Raw genomic sequence first — 22,906 nt, 5'->3', positions numbered from 1 at the left:
ACACACACACACAGACATATACACAGACACACACAGACATATACCCACACACACACATATGCACATATTTAAACCATCTGACATGATAGCTTGGTAAGTGCTTAAATGACAGCCAAAGACTGTTCTTGTGAGCCTACATGATACAGTTTCATCTAAGAGTGAACTATTGTCAGTGTATACAGCCAATAGCTCGTTTAGCCAGACTAATTGGTGGAAACAAATCCTGCATACACACTGGCCCTCCATGACCTGAATTGGCCACCCCTGTTGTACATCGCTGTACATCTACAGTAATGACCCTATGATACACACCCTACACCACTAGCTCTTATGCTATACAGTTGAAACAGGACCTCACTGAAACGCCCAGTGGGATAAACTTATACTGTACTGTGAAATGAACAGAGAGCTTTAGATTCAGACATTGTGTTCTTTTCAGTATTCAGTGGAGTGTGGAGGCTGGAGAGCCGACCGCACTGTGTGTGTGTGTGTGTGTGTGTGTTGTGTGTGTGTGTGTGAGATCCCCCTTTACACGGTTACGCAAAAACATCTGAAACGCTGTAGTATGCATGCCAGGCCAGTGGGTGGCGGTGTAGCTTCACAAAACTACAGAATAACACCACGCACCATTGTTGTGTTTAGGCTGACTCGCGCATGCATATTAGGGTCCGTGGCTCAGTGTCATCACCCACCTCCTCCCCTCACTCCTCCCAACGTTATCACAAGAACTGCAGCTTACCCATTTACACACAAACGGTAAGGACCGCGTTATCAAATCATTCAACTCTGGAACCTGTTATCAAAAGTTAACGTTTTCAGCCCTCCAAAACGCCGGTGTCATGTAAACGAAAGACCCGTTTTCAGCAGGCACCGCTGTCGTGTAGAGCCACCCTAAGAAGAGCAAGAAAAAGGGTTTTTAGAGAAGGAGAGCTGAGCGGTGGCGCAGCATGGAGAAAGGGGCCAACATAAAAAAAGAAGGGAAATATGAAATATGAGTTGAAAGAACCACATAAAGTCCATTCTTGTAACCCAACTGGCTGATGTGAGTTATAACATTCAGCCTACTATTCCTGTGCAAAGGGTCACTTTAACAGTACAAATAAAATAACTAATTTTCTACACCAGTGTCCTTTCTATGTCGACACTGGGTGTAACACACATACACATACACAAAGGGTAGGCACATATGAGCACACACACAGACAGACACACACGCATGCACACACATACAAGAGAGGGTAGGCACAAATGAGTGCATACATGCACACACACATATATGCACACACAAGAGAGGGTAGGCACAAATGAGTGCATACACGCACACACACATATACACACACACAACAGAGGGTAGGCACAAATGAGTGCATACACGCACACACACACATATACACTCACACAACAGAGGGTAGGCAAAAATTTGCTTAATTAGGTGGATATTGAATTACTTAGAATGCACTAATGCAGCTGGGAGAGTGAGGCATTATGGGAAGACTAATCTGTCTACATCTCTCCTAGTTGGTTAATGAGTTAATTATAGTGCCATTTGCAATGGGCATTACAACAGACATGTATTTGTACTGTAGGCCTCTTACTGCACTTAATTCAAAATTCAAATTAACTGCGAAATATAAATTTAATCTCTTATCAGCGAGAATATAGTAGCACATACATACCCCTCAAAAAGTATTGGAACAGTAAGGCCAATTCCTTTGTTTTTGCAATACACTGAATACATTTGGGTTTTAAATAAAAAGAGGAACACAAGACAAGAGTTCAGAATTTCAGCTTTTATTTCCTGGTGTAACCCATGTATTTTTCCCCTATATAGAAAGGGTTAATAATATTTTCTATGATTTATGTGTTTTCACGTAAATCCCCCTAGTTCCACTAGAGGGCGCAGCGGACTATGTCACGTAGGTCACGTTCCTATGTCACGTCAGTCTAGAAATTACCAGCAAACAGATTTCTGCAGAGAAAGTAGCTATAAACTTCGATAAAGATTTAAAATTAAAATAACCCCTTTTAATTTTAGTTGGTTTCGTAAAACCTTTTGTATTAACAAAGTCCAAGTGTCCGACGGTGAAAATTCCACCTTTCATTGTTTAATATTCAAGTTTAATCGAGAGAACGCTCCGTTTGGTTTTTTTTTGTGGACTTCGAGAAAGTTGATCGGCGAGCCAGGACCCCCGAGCACGAGCGCCCTAGCTCAACTGCATGCACACGCTCCACTCGCTTCTCACACGCATGTTCTCAACTCGGCACGCTGCACGCGCCAGGAACAGCATCACCATTTGTGCCCAGGCTGCAGCAACGCACAGGAGACAGAAAAGCGCTCTGAACCAAAATCACACTACCCGAGTAGATGGGACATATTGACATTTTATTTTTTATTTTTCAAGGTCGCAACCTATTAGTCACAGGAAATCTTGTTGGCAAATGTGTACATATGTTTGATATTATTGATAAGGGATTTGATTATTGCTAATAAAAGACCGGCATTTAATATTTGTTTTTTTAATAATAATAATAATAATAATAATAATAATGCATTTTATTTGTAGTGCACTTTACATTTGGAGACCAAATCTCAAAGTGCTACAGGGTAAAAACTGGGAATAAAACACCCAATGGCATGTATAAAATGTAAAAACTAAGAAAAAGCTTTGGTAAACAGGTAGGTTTTTAGCCCTCTTTTAAAAGCATCAGTGGTCTGTGGTGCTCTCAGGTAGTCAGGGAGGGCATTCCACAGGCGGGGAGCAGCCGAGCAGAAGGCTCGGTCGCCCATGGTGCAGAGCTTGGTCTTGTGGGGACGAAGGCGGTTGGTGTTGGCAGAGCGAAGGTTTCGAGTGGAGGGTTCTGGGGTGAGGAGTTCTTTGAGATAGGGGGGGGCATTTCCATAGATGCACTGATGGGTCAGAAGGGATAGTTTGTATTCAGTCCGGGAGGTGATAGGGAGCCAGTGAAGTGAGTGGAGAATCGGGGTGATGTGGTCGTACTTATGCACTCTCATCAGGATCCTAGCAGCGCTGTTCTGGATGTATTGGAGCCTCAGGAGGCTCTTGCTAGGGATCCCGATGAGAAGTGCGTTACAGTAATCCAGCCTGGAGGAGACAAAGGTGTGGACAAGTTTTTCTGCATCTGGGAGGGTAAGTGTGCGACGGAGTTTGGCAATGTTCCTGAGGTGGAAAAAGGAGGTTTTGCACAGGTGTTTAATGTGGGCCTCAAAGTTTAGGTGAGGGTCAATTTTCACACCCAGGTTGGTGACTATGGATGAGAGGGGAAGGTCTTGACCGGAGAAAGAGATGCTGGTTATGGACCTGGTGGGGGGTGCCAATTAGGATGGCTTCGGTTTTGGAGCTGTTGAGTTGTAGGAAGTTTGATTTCATCCACGCCTTTATCTCCTCCAGGCAGGTAGTGAGTGTGGATGATGGAGATGGTGACGGCAGAGCTGCAGAGGGTGGTGAGTCAGTCTTAAGGTACAGTTGTGTGTCATCAGCGTAGCAATGGAAGGAAATTCCATACTGGCTGATGACACGGCCGAGGGGGAGCAAGTAGAGGGTGAAGAGGACGGGGCCGAGGACGGATCCTTGGGGGACACCACAGGTGACAGGTGGGTCCGGGATTTTTTCCCCCCCAAAGAGACGTACTCGGTTCTGTCGGAGAGGTATGATTCGAACCAATTCAGAGCAAAGTCAGAGAGGCCGATGGAGCGTAGACGGTTAAGGAGGATGTGATGGTCAATGGTGTCAAATGCTGCGGTTAGGTCAAGCAGGATGAGGAGTGAAGGGGAGCCAGCATCAGCCGCCATCAACAGGTCATTAGTAACCCTGACAAGTGCTGTTTCAGTGCTGTGGGCGGTGCGGAAGCCAGACTGGAACTTCTCTGCAATGTTATTGAGTTGGAGATGGTCCTGGAGCTGTGCAGCTACCACTTTTTCCAGGACCTTGGAAAGGAAAGGGAGGTTGGAGATGGGTCTGTAATTGGCAAGGACTGCCGAGTCCAAGGTGGGTTTTTTGAGGAGGGGTGTAATGATGGCAGTTTTTAGAACAGAGGGAACGTGGCCAGACTGGAGGGAAAGGTTTATGGTTTTGGTGATCAGGGGACTTATGGCACAAATGCTTGATTTAACCAGAGCGGTGGGAACAGGGTCCAGGGCACAGGTGGAGGATTTCATCGTATTGATGATGTCCTCAACCTCTCGCTGTGTGATGTTGGAGAAACAGCAGAGAGGCTGGGAGATCCCTGGCTGTGGGATGGCAGTGGGGGCAGGTGGAGTGGAGGGGCTGATGAGATGGGACCGGATGATGTCGACTTTGTTTCTGAAAAAGGTAATGAAGTTATTGCACTGTTCCTCCGTGATGTCTGTGTGTGTGGGAAGTTGCGGTTTGAGTAGTTGGTTTATTGTGGAAAATAGCTGCTTGGAGTTGCCAGGGCTATTGTTAATTAAGTTGGAATAAAACTGTGACTGTGCGTCTCTGAGGGATTTCGAATAGGCCTTTTGATGATCTTTGTAGGCCATTTTGTGGACGGTGAGGCCTGTGGCCTTGAGGCGTCGCTCAAGGACACGCCCAGTTGCCTTCATTTTTCGCAGCATGTTGAGTGAGGTTTAGGCAGTCCAGTAATTGTAGAAAGGCAGATGCAGAGTGGCAGGAGGGGGTGTCAACATGAATGTTTATATCTCCGAGAATAATGATATTGGCAGATGTTGTACAGAGGGTTGTGAGAAGGTCATGCATTTCTGGGATAAAGGCAGAGTTTGGTTTGGGTGGGCATTTTATACCTTGTCCGTGTGCCTTGAATACTCCTAGAGTCAACCTAGAGTCTTTAACCCTTTACTAGAGTGTGTCATGAGCCACGGACCCCTTGCCGAGCTCAGACCTCACGTTCCCACGAGCAGTACCCCACGAGGAGGTGTCTCGGGGACGAACTCTCTTTTCCTTTAAGTACTTTGAACGTCTTGAAGCCCTGGTAAGTTCTACTGAACTTCCGTCTTGAAGTGAAGGGGTGTGATGCAAATCTGGTATATGATTTCCTGTATTCACTGTATTCCTCTAAAAGAACCTTTATCACATATGATTATAGTCAGATATACTTTATTATAATCAAAAGAATAGAGTTATACAGCTGACAGGTTAAATATCATCTTTCAGTTTGCTAATCACATACATTGAAGGTTCATATAACCCCTTTTGCTCTTTCTAATTCACCTTTCCACCAGATGTTAAATTCAAGGTACACCCCTCAAATATCCATCCTCTTTGGCCTTTACCTTATCCTATAGCTCCCCCTTCTGGAAGTTAAAAGAAACTATTTCCAGAATATTATGTGCATCAACACTCTAAAACTTCTCTAAATTTTTTCTACCTTATAGTATCTTACTGAAAAATAAAAGACATAAAAATGAAAGGAAACATAACGTTGAACTTCTATGTGCTACTTTTCCTACTTCTACAAGTAATATAGATTATAATTACCACTCAAGCTTGATTATAGTTGTTCTGCGTTGCTCTTTCTTCAACAGCCTGTAGATATCTTGTGAAGCTAAATTCTAAGAGGCTACTCTAACGTCTAAAAGCTCACTCCTTATATATCCTTAAACTTGTATAAAAGTGTACCTTTTTTGATAAGAAATGTCCTCAGTATACCGAGTGGGAAGACACTTATCTCTTATGCAACTTTTTTAAAGAGCATATTCATCAGTTTTATCTGTCTCACTGTCGTTTCCCCATACCTTAAAGGGATTTTCCCAACTCTTTATCGCATATACCCCTCCAGTAGGGAGGTTCCACCATCTCATTATATGAGTGGGAAAACACTAGCTCTTATGTAATTTTTTAATGAGCCTATTCATCACTGGTATCTGTCTCAATTTCATAGTCTCTCCTTGACTCTCTCCACACTTTGACTTCATACAAGCCAGAAGTAAGTGCCTTCCACCATCTCAATACACTCTTCAGGTGCTCTTTTTTGTGTTGTCTTAAGGGATCTACAAAGGACATCCAACTAACAGCTAAGTGTAATTCATCACTCAACTCCTCTACTGTTAGTCCTTTGAATCTATCCGATAAATTATCCGTGCTATAATCAGGAAGGCCCTTAAAGCCTCTTAATCTTTCGGCATTAACATCCCTCCCGTTTTCCTTATCTTTCCTACATTTTTCCATCTCCTCATACTCTTTTATTTCCCAATCATCTAAATTGTTTTCCTTATCTTTTTGCTTTAACCAGGCATTATGCTCCTCCCCTGTAGGAGCAAGCCCACACTTCTCAACTAAGAATATTTTTACATTTACCGTTTTTTTTTGAAAGCCAGACTCCCTGGGTCACCAATTACCCGTTCAGCATGTTGAGTCTCCTCCAAGGTCATGCTAGAACACATTCTAAGCATGGCCTCAGTCAGACCTTTAGCCTTGCTCTCTAAAACCCTAAATCTAAGTCCCCCGACTTCAGACTCCTCTGCTGACAATCAGGGCTGCTCATTAGCTCTGAACCTCATATTTTTCCTCTTACGGGCGTTCTTGCTACCACCTCAATGGCGTGTGCGAGGGGTTAACAATGTATTCTTGCCTAACCCATCCCTGTCAATCTCTCATCAGGCAGGCCTAGGGCCGGTCCTCGACAAGTGTTTAACCCTTTGAGTTTTGATAAGATAATGCATATCCAGATATCTAGGCCCAAATAGAACCGGTTACACTGGTATTTACACCTAGATGTGTTAAAGTACTTAGAACATAGCTGATTTGGTATCAGACTACCCAATTTTTGGTTGTATTGGAACAGAGAGTATTTAAGTAAATAAAAGTAAATAACTCGTAAATAATAATTTACGAAATAATTATTATTAATTTGGTAGCATATCCCTTGCTTGCAATAACTGCGTCAAGCCTGCGACCCATTGATATCACCAAACTGTTGCATTCTTTTTTTGTGATGCATTTCCAGGCTTTTACTGCAGCCTCTTTCAATTGTTGTTTGTTTTGGGGATTCTTTTTCCCTTCAATCTCCTCTTCAGGAGGTGAAATGCATGCTCAATTTAGGTAAGGTCTGGTGATTTGACTTGGCCAGTCTAAAACCTTCCACTTTTTCTCCCTAATGAAGTCCTTTGTTGTGTTGGCAGTGTGTTTTGGATCATTGTCTTGCTGCATGATGAAGTTCCTCCCAATTAGTTTGGAAGCATTTCTCCGTAAGTTGGCAGACAGAATGTTTTTCTAGACTTCTGATTTCATCCTGCTGCTACCATCATTAGTTACATCATCAATAAAGGTTAGTGCTTCACAGATGAGCTTGTGTGTTTTGGCAGATCCCTTCTTTTTCCACAATTTGGCCTTTCCATCACTTTGGTAAAGGTTAATTGAGGTCTCATCCGTCCATGAAGTTGTAATCTTGCCTTCTGATTCTTACTACTGATGAGTGGTTTGCATCTTGGGGTATAAGCGCCATACTGCTGCTCTCTAAGTCTTCTTTGAACAGTTGATTCAGATACATTCACCCCTGCCCGTGATGTCACTGACGGATGTTCTGGGGGTTTTCTTCACAATTTCTGTCATCAACTGCTGTTGTTTTCCTTGGTCTGCTGCTCAGTATGTGTTGTGTATGTATGTAGATTGAAATAGACGACAACTGGTCACAGACGGAGAAGATTCATAACGTTCTTTACTCAACTTCCATACGCATTGTTCTTCTTCTACTTCTGTATTGCATTGAACAACTCTGGGGCATAGTGCCACTTACTGGATAGAATGGGCATTACACTATACCACATATTCCTCTCTTGTCGGAAATACAACTGTACTGTAGCACAAAAAATATCAGTACTTCATAAACAATATATGTAAACTGAAACAACAGTTATAGTAATCTGGATGCATAAAAGAAGAATTATCAATTAGCAAAACTTAAAGAAAATGATAACTTCATGTTCGGTCTTACAAGTTACTTGTGCAAGTAAGTGTGTAACAGAATCTATAGAAATGTAAGTCATTACATTACTAATGACCTAAAAGCATGTAAGTAAACTGTAGGTAGGTCTGGTGTTTAGCCACAATCTCAATACCATGGCCAAATGGGCTAGCATGCAATAGTCAGTAAGTCACAAATTCAACATTATGACAAATAGGAACAATAGATACAATTTCAGCACATCACCCTTTTTTTCATAGTCTTAGGCCACATACTTTTAAGTCACATAGTCTCTGGACCACACTGGGGCATGTCTCACTCTTGGTACCCTGGGGGAGGGGGGAGGAGACTGTACAGTTTCAGGTAGTTCAGATGTGCTTGGCAGCAAATAAGCATCATCACGCTGTGATGTAGGAGCAGAGGGTGTAGGTGAAAGGTGGATGGCGTTCTACACTTTTCCATCAGATAGCAGGTAAGTAGCAGAACCTTTCTGGGCTACCACCTTGAAAAGCTGACTGAATTTTGTATGTCCTTTCGGAATGATCCCAGGCTTGCAGAATGCGAACAGAAGATCCATTTCTCTATTTCTTTTGTTTCCTCTCAATGTTCCGTTTCAAGTTTGCTTGTTCTTTAAGAGGCACTGTGGAGTGGAGACCTCTGATGTGCAGCTCTGTATTGAGTGTTCTACCATGCAGTAACTCGGCAGGAGATACTGAGGTCACGGCATGGGGAGTGGCTCTGTAAGTGTGCAAAAACTCAGTCACAAAGGCTTTCAAGGGTTTACCTTCGATCTTGGCTGTTTGTAAACAGTCCTTGAATACTCTGTTGAAGCGTTCTATTTCCCCATTTGCTTGCGGGTAATTCACCGAGCTGCGGCAATGCTTGATATCTCTGTCAGCAAGGAAGGATTCAAACTCAGCTGAAACGAACTGAGAGCCATTGTCAGTGACCAGTTCAAGTGGATTTCCTTCCCTACTGAACACAGTCGCAAGAAAGGTCTACACAGTCATTGAGGTAACACCTGAGCAAAAAACAATCTCAGGCCATCGGCTGTAGTAGTCAATGAGTGTTATCGCAAAGCGACAGTCAGGGGGAGCAGTTTGGATAGGTCCCACAATATCAACCGCTAGCTTTTCCCAGGCTGCAGTTGGAGTAGGCACAGGTTGTAGAGGGGCAGCACGGGTGATTGCAGTTCTGTCGTGCTGCAGGCAGGTGGAGCATGATTTGATGGCAGACTCAACCTCTGAATCTATGCCAGGCCACCAGTACAAATCCCTCAGTCTTTGTTTTGTTTGAACAATTCCTTGGTGTGTGGCATGAGCTAACTGGATGATCTTGGATTGCAGAGCTTGAGGTGCAATCAAACGATGAGTGCCATGGGTTATGTAACTATCTTGCACAGCCAATTCAGTCTGTATACGAAAGTAAGGTGTCATGACAGAGTCTAGTCCTTTTACACTCCTAGGCCATCCTTTAGTAATGTAGTGTCTCACCTTCTGTAGCACAGGGCATGTGGCACAGGCCCTTGAGAGTTCTTCAGCAGTGACTGCTGCAAAGTCAGCTGACACAGCAGCCACCATCTCCAGCTCAGGCTCTTGATGCTCCTCTGCGATGAAAAGAGGCAAACGTGACAAGCAATCAGCTGTAACGTTCTCTCGCACTGGTTTGTATTCAATGCTGTAGTTAAAACACAGGAGGCGAGCAGACCATCGGCCTATTCTCATGCCTGCACGTCCAAGGCCTTTCGATGAGAGTAAGGTAGTCAGAGGGCTGTGGTCTGTTCTTAAAGTAAAATGACGACCCCACAAGTAAGTATGCCACTTTTCAGTCGCCCAGACACACGCTAAGGCCTCTTTTTCAATTGTAGAATATTTGCGTTCACACAGTACGAGAGGCAAATGCAATGGTTTGTTCTGTATGGCCCTGGATCTGTCAGCACAGCACCAATGCCGTAATCGGACGCATCTGTTGTGACGACTGTTGGTAAGGAAGGATCGAACAAGGCAAGAGCAGGACTTGTAGCTATGATGTCTTTGACTCGGGAGAAATTTCCTTGAGCATCCTCAGTCCAATGGAAATCTGTAGACTTTCGAAGTATAGCACGAAGAGGTTCCACAAGCGTGGTGTAGTTAGGTATGAACTTTGAATACCACGCAGTCAGGCCAAGAAAAGAACGTAATGACTGGGCATCATGAGGAGCGGGAGCTTGAGTTACAGCTTGAACATGGCCATGGTCTGGTTGTAGGCCAGAGGCAGAAATGTGATGCCCAAGAAAGGACAACTCAGACTTCCTGAAGTGGCATTTCGCTGTTCATTTTCAGCCCACTCTCTTGGAGGCAGTGAAGGACAGCTTTCAGTCTAGTGTCATGAAGTCCAGGCGTCTCTCCATACACAATGATGTCTTCAAGATAGCATTGCACACCTGGTTGATCTGCCAGGATCAGCGACATCATCCGTTGAAAAGCACTAGGTGCTGAGGCCAAGCCGTATGGGACTCTTGTAAAACGAAAAAGTCCGTCATGCGTTATAAACGCTGTAAGGTCTCTGCTGCTTGGATGTAACTGGACTTGATGGTAAGCATTTTGCAAATCAATTGTGGAGAACATAGTAGCACCACGTAGCTCAGTAAAGACTTCTTCGATGTGTGGCAAAGGGTGACTGTCTGTCACCACTGCTTTGTTTGGCTCACGTAAATCCACACAAAGACGAATGCCGCCGGTCTTTTTCTTGACGACCATCAGAGGCAACACCCAAGCAGACAAATCGACTCTCTCTATGATGCTGTCTGCTTCAAGTCTTTTCAGCTCCTCTGAAACAGCTTCATGCACAGCAAATGGTAGTCTACGCCGTTTTTGCTGAACGGGGGGCACATCTGAGCGCAGCTTGACCTTGTGGGTAAAACCAGCAGTAACGCCTGTGCTGTTGACAGCAGTTTGACCCGCTGCAGGCGAAGCAGGTGGTTCAATGTGTCCATCTCGAATTTGAAGGCGCAGAGCTGTGAAAAGGTCCATTCCAAGTAAAGGTGTTCCATCGCGAACAATGTAAAAATCTGTTTGCATGCTCTGAGTGCAGTAAGGCGAAGGCATCCTAGGACAGGAATAGGTTCCTTCATGTAAGTCACTAGGCGTACTGTAGGCTTTGTAAGGGGCACATGCAGGAACGTGCTCTGGTAAATGTGCTCTGGAAGAATGGAGACTGCTGAACCAGTGTCTACAAGCAGATCTGTGGTAAGTGACTGTCCATCCTTTATGTGAAGGGCAACAGTACAAGTAAGACGTGGCGTCTGTGACACAGTTGAAGTGGGAGCTACACTCAGGACTGTAAGATCAGGCACAGCAACTTCTTGGACATTGTATGAAGGAGATGTGCTGCAGCAGACTTTGGCAAAATGTCCCATTTTCTCACATTGTCTGCATTTTGTATTAATAGCAGCACATGTTGGGCTGTTGGCTAAATGTAAATTGGATCCACAACGGTAGTGTAACCTTAGTTAATAGACAAAGTCGTTTCACTACAGAGTGGAATTACCGCCTTATTTCCATGGAGATGGTAAGGATAAAGACAGTTTTTCAGTGTGGAAAAGTAGATTGGAGCTGGCAGTTAAAGCCTGTGCAGATGGACAGCAGTTAGATATTGCCACGATACTTCCCACCCGCCTTAGTGGAGATGCACTGGCATATTGGCTGTCGTTATCACCAGACGTGCAGCGGGACTATGGCGACTGTGCAGCTAAGCTAAATGATGTTTTTGGGAGGAAAGAATTTTTGCTTCACTTCCAGTCTTTTGTGAATGCCAGACAGCGTTTGCCTAAGGAACCTTTAGAGGTTTATGCTGCGGAAATCACAAGGCTGGTACTGGAGGCATTTCCTAACTATAGCGGGCCAGCTATTACAATGGAACGCTTCAGAAGATTTGTTGCTGGTTTAGATCCCATTCTTCAAGCAAAATGTCATGAACATGGCGCTGCTACACTGGAGGATGCCTTAGCTGTTGCATGTAGATGGGAACGTGCACAGGAAGCTTTGAAATTCCTTCCTCCACCTGCTTCTTCACATGCAACCAAACAGTATGCTGCTCCTCCTGCTCCACAAGGTGAGCCACTTTCAGCTATGATTGCCACCAACCATGGAAAACCTCACTCTGACCCATCTGCTGGACTTTTTGATGCTGTCAAGCAGCTCTCAAAGGATGTTCATGCACTCAGGCTTTAAGTTACTCAGCTGGGACAAACACAAGTGACCTTCCCGGGACATGTAGTCTCCAATCATGGACTCCAACCAGATGCAAGGAATCTTGAAAAGGTTTGTGGATGGCCTACACCCAGAACAACCACAGGTTGGTGAGAGCATTTGTTGGACTGTGCTCCTACTACCGTAGGTTTGTCAAAAACTTCTCTGTCATGGCCGCTCCACTACACGCTCTCACACAAAAAGGAGCGAGGTTCACATGGACTGTTGAATGTGAGGATGCTTTTCAGTCACTGAAACATGCTTTCACTCACCCACCGATTGTGGCACACCCCATCTTCACACAGCCTTTCTTGTTGTACACAGATGCTTCACAGGATAGCATTGGCTCTGTGCTGGCTCAACGTCAAGACAATAAGGAACGTGTCATTGCCTATGCTAGCCACACACTCAGGCCTCCCGAAAGAAAATGGTCTACCTTTGACCGTGAGCTCTGGGCAGTTGTTTGGTCTGTGAGGCATTTTAAACACTTCCTGTCTGGCAGCTCATTCACAGTGATCACGGATCATAAGCCCCTCCTGAGTCTGAGGAAAGCTCCAGTGGATAACGATCCTACTGGCAGACGCAGTCGGTGGATACTTGAGCTGGATGTGTATGACTACACCCTCCTGCACCGGGAAGGTAAAAAACATGCCAACGCAGATGCCATGTCTAGGCGTCCCAACTCTGGGACCCACAACAAAGCTGTTCAGTGTGTCATCTCTACCATCACCTCCACAGACAGCCATGACAACACTACCTCAGGTATTCCTGAAATCAGACACACACTGTCAATTGACTTGGGAAAACTCCAGGAACAGCAAGGCGAGGATGAATGTCTCAGTACAGTCATTGCATGGCTAGAGGACAATGCTCATAGACCACCTATAGGTCGCCTCAAATATTCCTCCCCTACACTGAGGAAACTCTGGCATGAGTGTCCCAAATTGACCATTCGACATGGTATTCTCTGCAGGACAGTCAAACAAAGCCCACACAAACCTGCAACCTTTCAAGTTGTTCTACCTGCAGCTCTCATTCCCACAGCTTTGACAGGTTTGCATGGAAATCAGTTCAGTGGTCATTTGAGCGCAGAGCGCACACTGCAAAGAGCCAGACGCATCTGTTATTGGCCATACATGACCCGCGATATTCACAAGTTTTGTGCAGAGTGCTTGCCATGTCAAACACAGGGTTCCCCAACTCCACATGAAAGAGCCCCATTACAGTCAATTCAAGCAGAGAGGCCATTTCAGAAGATTGCTGCAGACATCACGGAGCTACCTGTCACTACACAAGGCAACAGGTATGTTCTGGTAGTAATGGACTATTTTACGCGCTATTAACGTTAACCTTTTTCCACTGAAAGACCAGCGTGCCACTACGGTTGCAAAGTGCATTTTTGAAGACTATATAAGACATCATGGCTTGCCAGAATCAATTCACACTGACCAAGGCCGCCAGTTTGAGTCAGATCTCATCAAGCATCTTTGCAGCTCACTTGAAATTGGCAAAACACGCACATCACCATACCATGCTCAGTCAGATGGTATGGTGGAAAGACTAAACAGGACATTGAAAGATCAACTTGCTAAGTACATATCACAAAGTGGTGGCGAATGGGACCAGTACCTGCCACAGTTTGAGCTTGCTTACAACTCAAGTGTTCATTCAAGTACAGGATTTTCTCCTTTCTTCCTCGTTCATGGGAGAGAACCTAACTTGCCACTGGATGTCATGTTGAACTGTAGTCCTGCTGTGACCTTGTCCACACCAGGTACACCAGCAGCTTATGCCCAGGACCTTGTCACGCGCTTGTCACTTGCTTTCAAGGATGCAGGCAAAAACTCTGCTGCAAACAAACAGCATCAAAAGACTCAGTACGACAAGAAGGTGGTATTTCACCCTCACCAGCCAGGAGACCTTGTTCTCCTGGATGACCCAGCACAAAGGATGAACAAGCTTGCTCCCAGATGGAAGGGCCCGTTTGTGGTCCAGCAAAGGATGAGCAGAGATGGACAACCTGGCGTCACCTATGAGATCACAGATCCGAGGAATGCACGCTCACGGACATGGATTGTTCACCATAATAGATTAAAAACCTACAAAGGGACTTTGCCAGCTACCCCTGTCAACAGCCGGACACCCTCAGTGCCAGCTGATGCGGGTACATCAGTGACATCAGCCCCTTCTCTCACCGCTTTGTTGGGGGCCCTGCCTTTTCGCCCTCCTACTCCCCCGTATGTGCCTGCCAGAGCCGGGAGGGAGCCTCTACCTGCTCCTGTCAGTATTGCTCCTCAGTGCAGTGCTCCACCTTCTCCTCTTCCTCCCAATCTTTCCCCCCCTCCCCCCTCCTCAACTGATGGCCATTCCTCGTCTCTTCAGGAGCCCCTTCGTGTCACGTCACGTTGTGGACGCCTGATTAAGCAGCCACTCAAGTACGGAGACTTTGTTACTTGAGGTGTTTTGATTGGACTTTGACAGACCCTTACATGTTGTTTTTCTTGTTGAGGTGTTGCGATCTTGTGTTACATTGTTTATGTGTACCTGACTGTTATTTGGGTTATACGTCAGATCAAGGACTTCCTTTCAACTACATTGGTTTGTGTTTTTTATTTATTTTTATTTTTTTCTTACAGAAAGTGTTTCATGTGTTGCTGAGTTGCTACATCCTGAGTGTATTCAGATTACTGGGTTGTGACTGTTGACTTCATGATGGGATTTGTTGGTGTTACACTGTTTTGAGAGGTTGATTGAAATGAGGACATTTCTTCTTGTAGCAAGGGAAGACTGTAACCTTAGTTAATAGACCCATTACATTTTCAAGTATATTAATTGCTCTTTGACTATTGTTTTATGCAGGTGTAACATTTCTGAGTTGTTGGGTTTTGGTTCCTACCTGCTGTTGTGTGCGGGGGACAGTTTAGTGGGGGAGACAGTGTGGAGTTGTTAGTTACTGTCGTGCCGTATTGGTTGTCGTTATTGGAATAAATAAACAGTGATAATATCCATTGTAACCCGTGCGTTACTCAGGCCAGAAGGACTGGAGAAAGCTACCCCTACAAAAATAAGGGTTACAGTAGCATGCCTTGTGGTGAGCAGAGTGCTTATGGCGATTGGCAGACGCGTGCGCGCTCGTTGCGCTTGGTTGCACTTTTGTTCTATTTTGGACAAATTGAACTGTAGCCTCAGTTGCGGGCGGGAGCCATTGTTTTCGCTTCCGCCACTGCAGTTTCGATTTGGGATGCAATTGTAATAGCTTTCTGCAGCGTGAGATCTTTCCAAAAGTAGACGTTCTCTAATACGGTGAGAGGTTGTTTTCCAAATAATCTGATCCCTAATCATGTCATTAGCAAGTGCACCAAAATCACAGGTCACAAGCAAGTCCCGTAATGGAGCGACGTATTGTACAATAGATTCACCCTGCCTTTGCGCACGCCGACGGAATTTACACCTCTCGGCAACAACGTTCACTTTCGGAACAAAGAAAGCTTGTAAAGCATCACACGCAGACTTGTAAGACGTACCGGTATCAGGAAGTGTTAGAAAAATTCGCTGGCCTTCCGTGCCCAAACAATGAAGTAGTAGTGCGCGCTTTCGCTGGTCCGGCATTTCGTTAGCAGTGAGCGCCAGGAGGTAATTTTCAAACATCCGTATCCAAGATGTATATAACATTGTCGGCTCACCGGGAGTGTCCAGGAAAGCAGGGGGTTGTGAGATTCCAAGAAAAGCCATCTTCGTCGCCAATATGTTGTGTATGTATGTAGATTGACATAGACGACAAGTAGTCACAGACGGAGAAGATTCATAACTTCTTTACTCAACTTCCATACGCATTGTTCTTCTTCTACTTCTGTATTGCATTGAACAACTCTGGGGCATAGTGCCACTTACTGGATAGAATGGGCATTACACTATACCACAGTATGCCAGCGCTTTCTTTCTTTTTCAGGACATTCCAAGTTGTCCAAGCTATCTCTAATGCTTGTGCAATGGTTCTGGACTGCGTTTCCCAGAGCCTTCTTAACGCTACGTCGTTCTTAAGTTGTACCTTAAAGTTTCAGCGTGTTTCCCAAATCGTTCTTAGCTAAGTATACCATTCTGTAAGTTGTACTTTTGTAAGGTTGGTCTGGACCACTCTTTTTTTTTAAAGATATTTTTTAGGCCTTTTTCAGCTTTATTGGACAGTATATAGAGACAGGAAGAATGGGGGCGAGAGAGAGGGAAAGACATGCAACAAATTGTCAGACGTCGCGGCTCACAATGAGCATGCGGTCAGTGCGCTACAGGCTGCGCCACCGAGACACCCCAGTCTGGACCACTCTTAGCGTACCTTAGCGATGTTGTCAGCTCACGCCGCGAGCGAAATCAGCTGTTGCTCTTAGTTACATCTCAATCTGTTAAGCAATATGTACACTAATAATTCTACAGCTGTAGTTGGCTAATAATATTACTAAAATACCACATTAATGGGACTGTTTTCATGCAAAGAATAAAATTGTACATTACGAAGGATGCCTGTGTAATGTCGGGGACTGGCGACTAAGGGTAATCCCTTATTAGCTGACACGTGAACGTGTTCACCATAAAATCCCGGGAGGTAAAGGAAACAGAAAATAACCCCGAGACAACTCCAACCAAATAAGAGCAACAGCCCAAAAAACAGCTATAGGAAAATAAAGCAACCCTTAAAAACCAGGGCGAACCCAACCAAAATCAGTGTTACAAGGCGAGCACTGCAAACCCCAGACCGGGGACCAAAATAAAAGTACAACCTAGTATAAAACACTACGCAAGCAAAAATAAAGAACCTTGAGATGCAGCTCAGGAAAAAACAAACCAAAATACAAATACCGGGGACAACGTCCCTCACCCACAAGCTCACACGAGCTAGAAATAAAATCAAAACAAAACAAAGAAACTTTAGGAAGGCGTCAGCAGTCCACACAGCACTAGCAAACTGAACACCTTCCTTACCTTTTCTTATGAACGTGACAGAAACCCGAACCAGCACAATACCTGACTCAAAAACACACAGAGTCTACCACGTGCTTACCAGCTTGATGCAAGAGCGAACAGTTGACACCAAAGCGCCGACCGATTGCCAGCAAGAGCTTTAAATACCCTCAGGAGGTAGGCTCCCCTGGCACGAGTGAGGGCCAGGTGAAAATAATTAACCCCTGGTGGCAACCCTGACAGGACCCCCCTACTAAGGAGCGGCCCCAGACGATCCTTCAGGTCCCCGCCTGCGAAATTCGCGGATGAGCTCTGGGTCCAAAATGTCCCTAGACGGGACCCAAGAGCGCTCCTCAGGGCTATAGCCCTCCCAGTCGACGAGGTACTGTTTACCCCTGCCCAAGCGGTGCTCAGCCAGGATGCGGCGCACCGTATAGACCGGGCCCCCGTCAATGAGCCGTGGAGGTGGCGGAGGAACCTCCGTCACGGAGTTGGAGGCGCACCGTAACAGGGTTGATTCTTCTAAATTTTAAACGGGCCCACGTAGCGAGGGGCGAGCTTACAGGACTCGACCCGCAATGGCAGATCGCGAGTGGACAGCCACACCCATTGCCCCACCCTATAGGAGGGCGTCTATCGGCCAGCCTCTTCTGGGTGGCAGTAGCCCGTAAGAGCGCAGCCCGCACCTTATTCCAGGTGGCCCGGCACCCCCAAACAAAAACCTCTGCTGAGGGCACTTCAACCCCCCTCTCCAGTTCTGGGAACAGTGGCGGAGCGGAACCAAACTGAGCCCCGAAGGGCAAGAGCGCTGTGGAGGCGTTCTGCAGGGTTTACTGAATAGCACAGTCAAACGACCGGTGTGGAGGTAACGCAGTGGCCCGTTGTTTACTGAATAGCAGTCATACGACCGGTGTGGAGGTAACGCAGTGGTTGTTTACTGAATAGCACAGTCATACAGCCGGTGTGGAGGTAACGCAGTGGTTGTTTACTGAATAGCACAGTCATACAGCCGGTGCGGAGGTAACGCAGTGGTTGTTTCCTGAATAGCACAGTCATACGACCGGTGTGGAGGTAATACAGTGGTTGTTTACTGAATAGAACAGTCATAGGGCCGGTGCAGAGGTAACGCAGCTTGGTTTTTTTACTGAATACCTATGTCAGTCTCTATGGGGGGAGCCAAGGGAGTGTGCACCTGATCCGAGTGGTTAGTGCATTGCGGACCCCACCAGGACACCGGAATGCTCTGGTCTCCCCAGTTTATCTGAGGCTGGTGTTTGGCTAGCCACACATGACCCAACTCTGCTGGGTACGCCGGGGACTCCACCAGAAATAAATAAATGCGCTCCCGGTGCCCCCGAAACGGGATCTGCATCACCACCCACTCTGTCATGTGACGTACAACCCCAGACCCCAACAGGCGACCATCAAGCGCCGTGATGGATTGGGGCTGTAGCATGGACCGGTCCGGCAGTTTCTGGTGTTTAGCCCACTGGCCGTCAATAAAGTTATCAACCGCCCCAGAGTCGATAAAGGCGTCTGCCCTAACCACAACCCCCCTCCACGTCAGTTCGACGGGGAGAACTGTGCGAAAGCTGATACCTTTAATCGGTCCCACTAGTGGCTTTCGCTCACTAGTTGCTTTCAGGTCGAGACAGTTCTTTATCTGATGCCCAGACCGCCTGAAAAAGAAGCACAGCCCTTCTCTCCAGGGTGGCCTCCAAGGGCGCACCAGCGTCGTACAGTCCAGCTACATTGGCTCCTCCCCTGTGTGTGCCCCCTGTTTTCCCTCGGCGGGGACGGAGGGGACGGAACCAGCCTGTTGGACCCGCCCCTTCTGCCCGCTCTCTCCCTCTCCCGTTCCCGAACCCGGTTATCAATGCGGATCGCTGCAGAAATCAGCAACCCTAAACTCCCTGGTGGTTCCATGGTGGCCAGAGTGTCCCTGACAGGGTCTGATAAGGCGCTCATGAACAGGGTCATAAGCAGATTGTCCGCTCACCCAGGTTAACCGAGACGCCGCCTCTTTGCCGGTGACGTCATGGTCAAACACTCGTGCCATCTCTTGCATGAGGAGCTGGGAGTGACTCATTAGAGGAGCCTGTGCCCAGATCAGCGGATCCGCCCAGGTCAGAGCTGTCCCGGTCAACAAAGATAAAATAAAAGCAACACGGGAATCCTCAGTGGAAAAGCGTGAGGGTTGTGATTTAAAAAATATAAGACACTGGGAGAGGAACCCCCTACATTGATAACCGGGTTCGGGAACGGGAGAGGGAGAGAGCGGGCAGAAGGGGCGGGTCCAACAGGCTGGTTCCGTCCCCTCCGTCCCCGCCGAGGGAAAACAGGGGGCACACACAGGGGAGGAGCCGATGCAGCTGGACAGTACGACGCTGGTGCGCCCTTGGAGGCCACCCTGGAGAGAAGGGCTGTGCTTCTTTTTGTGAAGGGCTGTGCTTCTTTTTGTGTTGAACGCATTAGCCCGGGAGATAAGGGGACAGGGAGAAAACAATACGGAGGGAGACTCCTCCCGGAACAGGAAGGGAACCCGGAGACAAACTCCGACCAAATATAGCCCAGAACGGCTATACGAAAATAAAAGCGACCCTAAAGAACAGGGCGAAAAAAACCAACCAAAATAAAAGTACAACCTAGTAAAAAACACAAGGCACGCAAAATAAAGAACCTTGAGACGCAGCTCAGGAAAAACAGAAAATCAAAATACAAATACCGGGGACAACGTCCCTCACCCACAAGCTCACACAAGCTAGAAATAAAACAAACCTAAAGGAAGGCATCAGAAGTGCACACAACACTAACAAATTGAACTCCTTCCTGACCTTTTCTTTTCTTTTCTTTTGAAAGTGAAAGAAGCCCGAACCATCATGATACCTGACTCACTAACACACTGAGTCTACCGCGTGCTTACCAGCTTGGTGCAAGAGCGAACAGTTGACACCAAAGCGCCGACCGATTGCCAGCGAGTGCTTTAAATACCCTCAGGAGGTAGGCTTCCCTGGCACTAATGAGGGCCAGGTGAAAATAATAAACCCGGTACTACCTCCTAACCCTGACATATATGTGTGTATATATGCAGTATAACTGGAAAAAGTAATCAGTCTCATAAAATTACAGTTATCAGAAATATCTAACCACAAATTTAGTATTTTAATTAATAATTAAAACAACTAATATTAAAGATTAAACATACCGATAACCTGAAGGTTGGAAGTTCTTCGAAAGACTGCTTTAACTTGGCTCTCATGTCTATGATTAAACATACCAAAACAGACACCGGGTTAAATAAAATATATTTATTAAACAAACGTACAAACACAGAACAGATAAACTAACAGGAAGTCAGTAGGGAAGGTTAGTAGGGTGTGTGTGTGTGTGTGTGACAAGCGCGCATGTCCCTTGGACAAAGGAAAGGTAAATTGGGCGTGTCAGTGATAGAGTTAGCTGTGAGAAGAGACTACTTGCGTAGTTTTACTCTAATTACATACGCAAATGACGGCGAATCAATTCAGGTATATATATATGGCTAACAAAAATACATTCAAACGGTAAGACGGCAAATATAGAACACAGATTCACAATATCAGTCAAGACTAAACTAAACACTGGCTATGCCTGAATGTTTGTTCTCTTACTGAGTCCATACGCATTGGATCCAAAAGACGTGCTGTCCTCATAGGAGCCGCGATGGTGCTGTGAATGTGTGTCCTGGAGAGGTGCGCAAAGCTGGGGCGTTCCCGTCTTAGCCGCGCGTTGCTGTCTGGTCCGCTCGGTTGCTGGAAGGATGTTCATTGGTCCTATTTCCGGGTGGAAAAGTTTGTTGATGTTGTTACTTGGTGAACTTTGCAGGGGTAAACTGATGTAGCGTTCTGCGTAGACCAGTTTCCACTCGCTATAGGCCACGAAGTTACCGCAAGGTAACTAGGTGTGTCCGTAGGCCTGGTAGTGCGCTGTGCAGCATTCAGCCTCTGTCCAAGTCTTGGAACAGATGAGCTGAAGCGAATGGCAAAAAAGGGTGCGTCGAGGAAAGGTGGAAGAAGAGAAAGAAGAAAAAGGAATCCCGAGAACATGTATTGCTCTCATACAGGAAAGTTTATTGCTCCCGCCATTACGAGATTGGCTGAACCAAGCTAGATGTCATGCGGGGTGGATGTCGATGAATTGTCCTGTGGGATTGTGGGAGTTGGGTGATCACAAAAAATATTGATTTGATTCAGTTTTTTAACTATTCTGCCAAATTACTAAAATTTAATGTAAAGTGTATGAGCGAGAGGGGGAGGGAGAGAGGGGGCAGTAAAAAAGAGGGCAGTAAAGCCAGTAAAAAGAGGCAACTCCGATATCTGGCTCAGAATATTCTATTTTGCAATCTAAACCAGTCTTCCTCTGTGCTTTATAAATACCACCAAGAGATCCACCCCATTACAAAGAGGACTGTTACTCTGATTTACAGAGAGAAACTGTTCATTTTCACTCACTGGGATATGTGCTGATATGTGGAGATTTAAATGCCTGAACATTTACATTTACATTTTAGTCATTTGGCAGACGCTTTTAATCCAAAGCGACTTACAAGTGCATAGGTTCTACCACAAGTCAAAGCATCACATCCAGAACTAGAAAAATACACCTGGACTGCTGTTCTAAACATATAGTCGTCATCATAAGTGCAATTTTTTTTTTTTTTTTTTTTTTTGGGGGGGGGGGGCGGGGTAAATCAGGAGGGGGGACTAAGGTAGAGTTTGAACAGGTGTGTTTTGAGTCTGCGTCGAAATAGGGGGAGGGATTCTGCTGTCCTGACAGTGGTAGGCAAGTCATTCCACCACTGAGGAACCAGAACGGAAAACAGGCGTGAACGTGCAGCTCGACCGCCAGGTGCCCGTAGAGAGGGAATCGTAAGGCGACCAGAGCTGGCAGACCGGAGTGGTCTAGCTGGGGAGTAGGGAGTGATCAGGGATTGTATGTAATGTGGGGCAGTCCCCTTAGCAGCCTGAAATGCCAACACTAGGGCCTTGAATCGGATGCGTGCGGCAATAGGAAGCCAGTGGAGGCCAATGAGAAGCGGGGTGACATGAGCCGACCTGGGCTGACTGGTGATCAAGCGGGCTGCAGCATTCTGGACCAGCTGGAGGGGCTTGATGGCGCACGCTGGGAGGCCGGCTAGGAGGGAGTTGCAGTAATCCAGGCGGGAAATGACGAGCGCCTGGACTAGGAGCTGGGTGGCTTTCTCCGTCAGGAGATGACGGATGCGGCGTATATTAAACAGAAAGAACCTGCAGGTTCTGGCAGTGGAGGATACTTGTGGAGCCAGGGAGAGGCAGTTATCAAGAGTCACCCCAAGATTCTTTGCCGTACGGGAGGAGGAAACTACAAAGTCCTCCACAGTCAGTGAGAGGTCGATTGACGGAGAGGACTTAGCAGGGATGTAGAGAAGCTCAGTTTTGGCAAGGTTGAGCTTCAGGTGATGGGAAGTCATCCATGCAGAGATATCAGCCAAGCAGGCAGAGATCTGTGTGGTGATTTGGGTGTCAGGGGGGAAGGAAATGAAGAGTTGGGTGTCATCAGCGTAGGAGTGATAAGAGAAGTCGTGGGAAGAGATAACAGAACCAAGAGACATGGTGTATAGCGAGAAGAGGAGAGGCCCAAGAACCGAGCCCTGCGGGACTCCAGTTCGTAGGGGTTGAGGGTCGGAGAGTGCGCCCCTCCAAGTCACCTGGTAGGAGCGACCAGAGAGGTAGGAGGAAAACCAAGCGAGTGCAGAACCCGTGACACCCATCCCAGCCAGCGATGAGAGCAGAATCTCATGGTTGACT

General features: G+C 46.4%; 1 gene segment (V, D, J or C); it reads right to left on the bottom strand.

The window, feature by feature from the left end:
- LOC133138129 (Ig kappa chain V-III region MOPC 63-like) overlaps positions 1-22,906 on the bottom strand; it is a 340,842-nt gene that overhangs the window by 217,464 nt on the left and 100,472 nt on the right. Inside the window, 1 exon segment of the V gene segment in view lies at positions 9,635-9,643. Within this exon segment, the coding sequence occupies positions 9,635-9,643 (9 nt within the window).

The sequence above is a fragment of the Conger conger genome, chromosome 10 (assembly GCF_963514075.1).
Source record: "Conger conger chromosome 10, fConCon1.1, whole genome shotgun sequence".
NCBI lineage: Eukaryota > Metazoa > Chordata > Actinopteri > Anguilliformes > Congridae > Conger > Conger conger.
The sequence above is the reverse complement of the archived record's forward strand: the minus strand, read 5'-3'. Positions and strand labels throughout refer to the sequence as shown.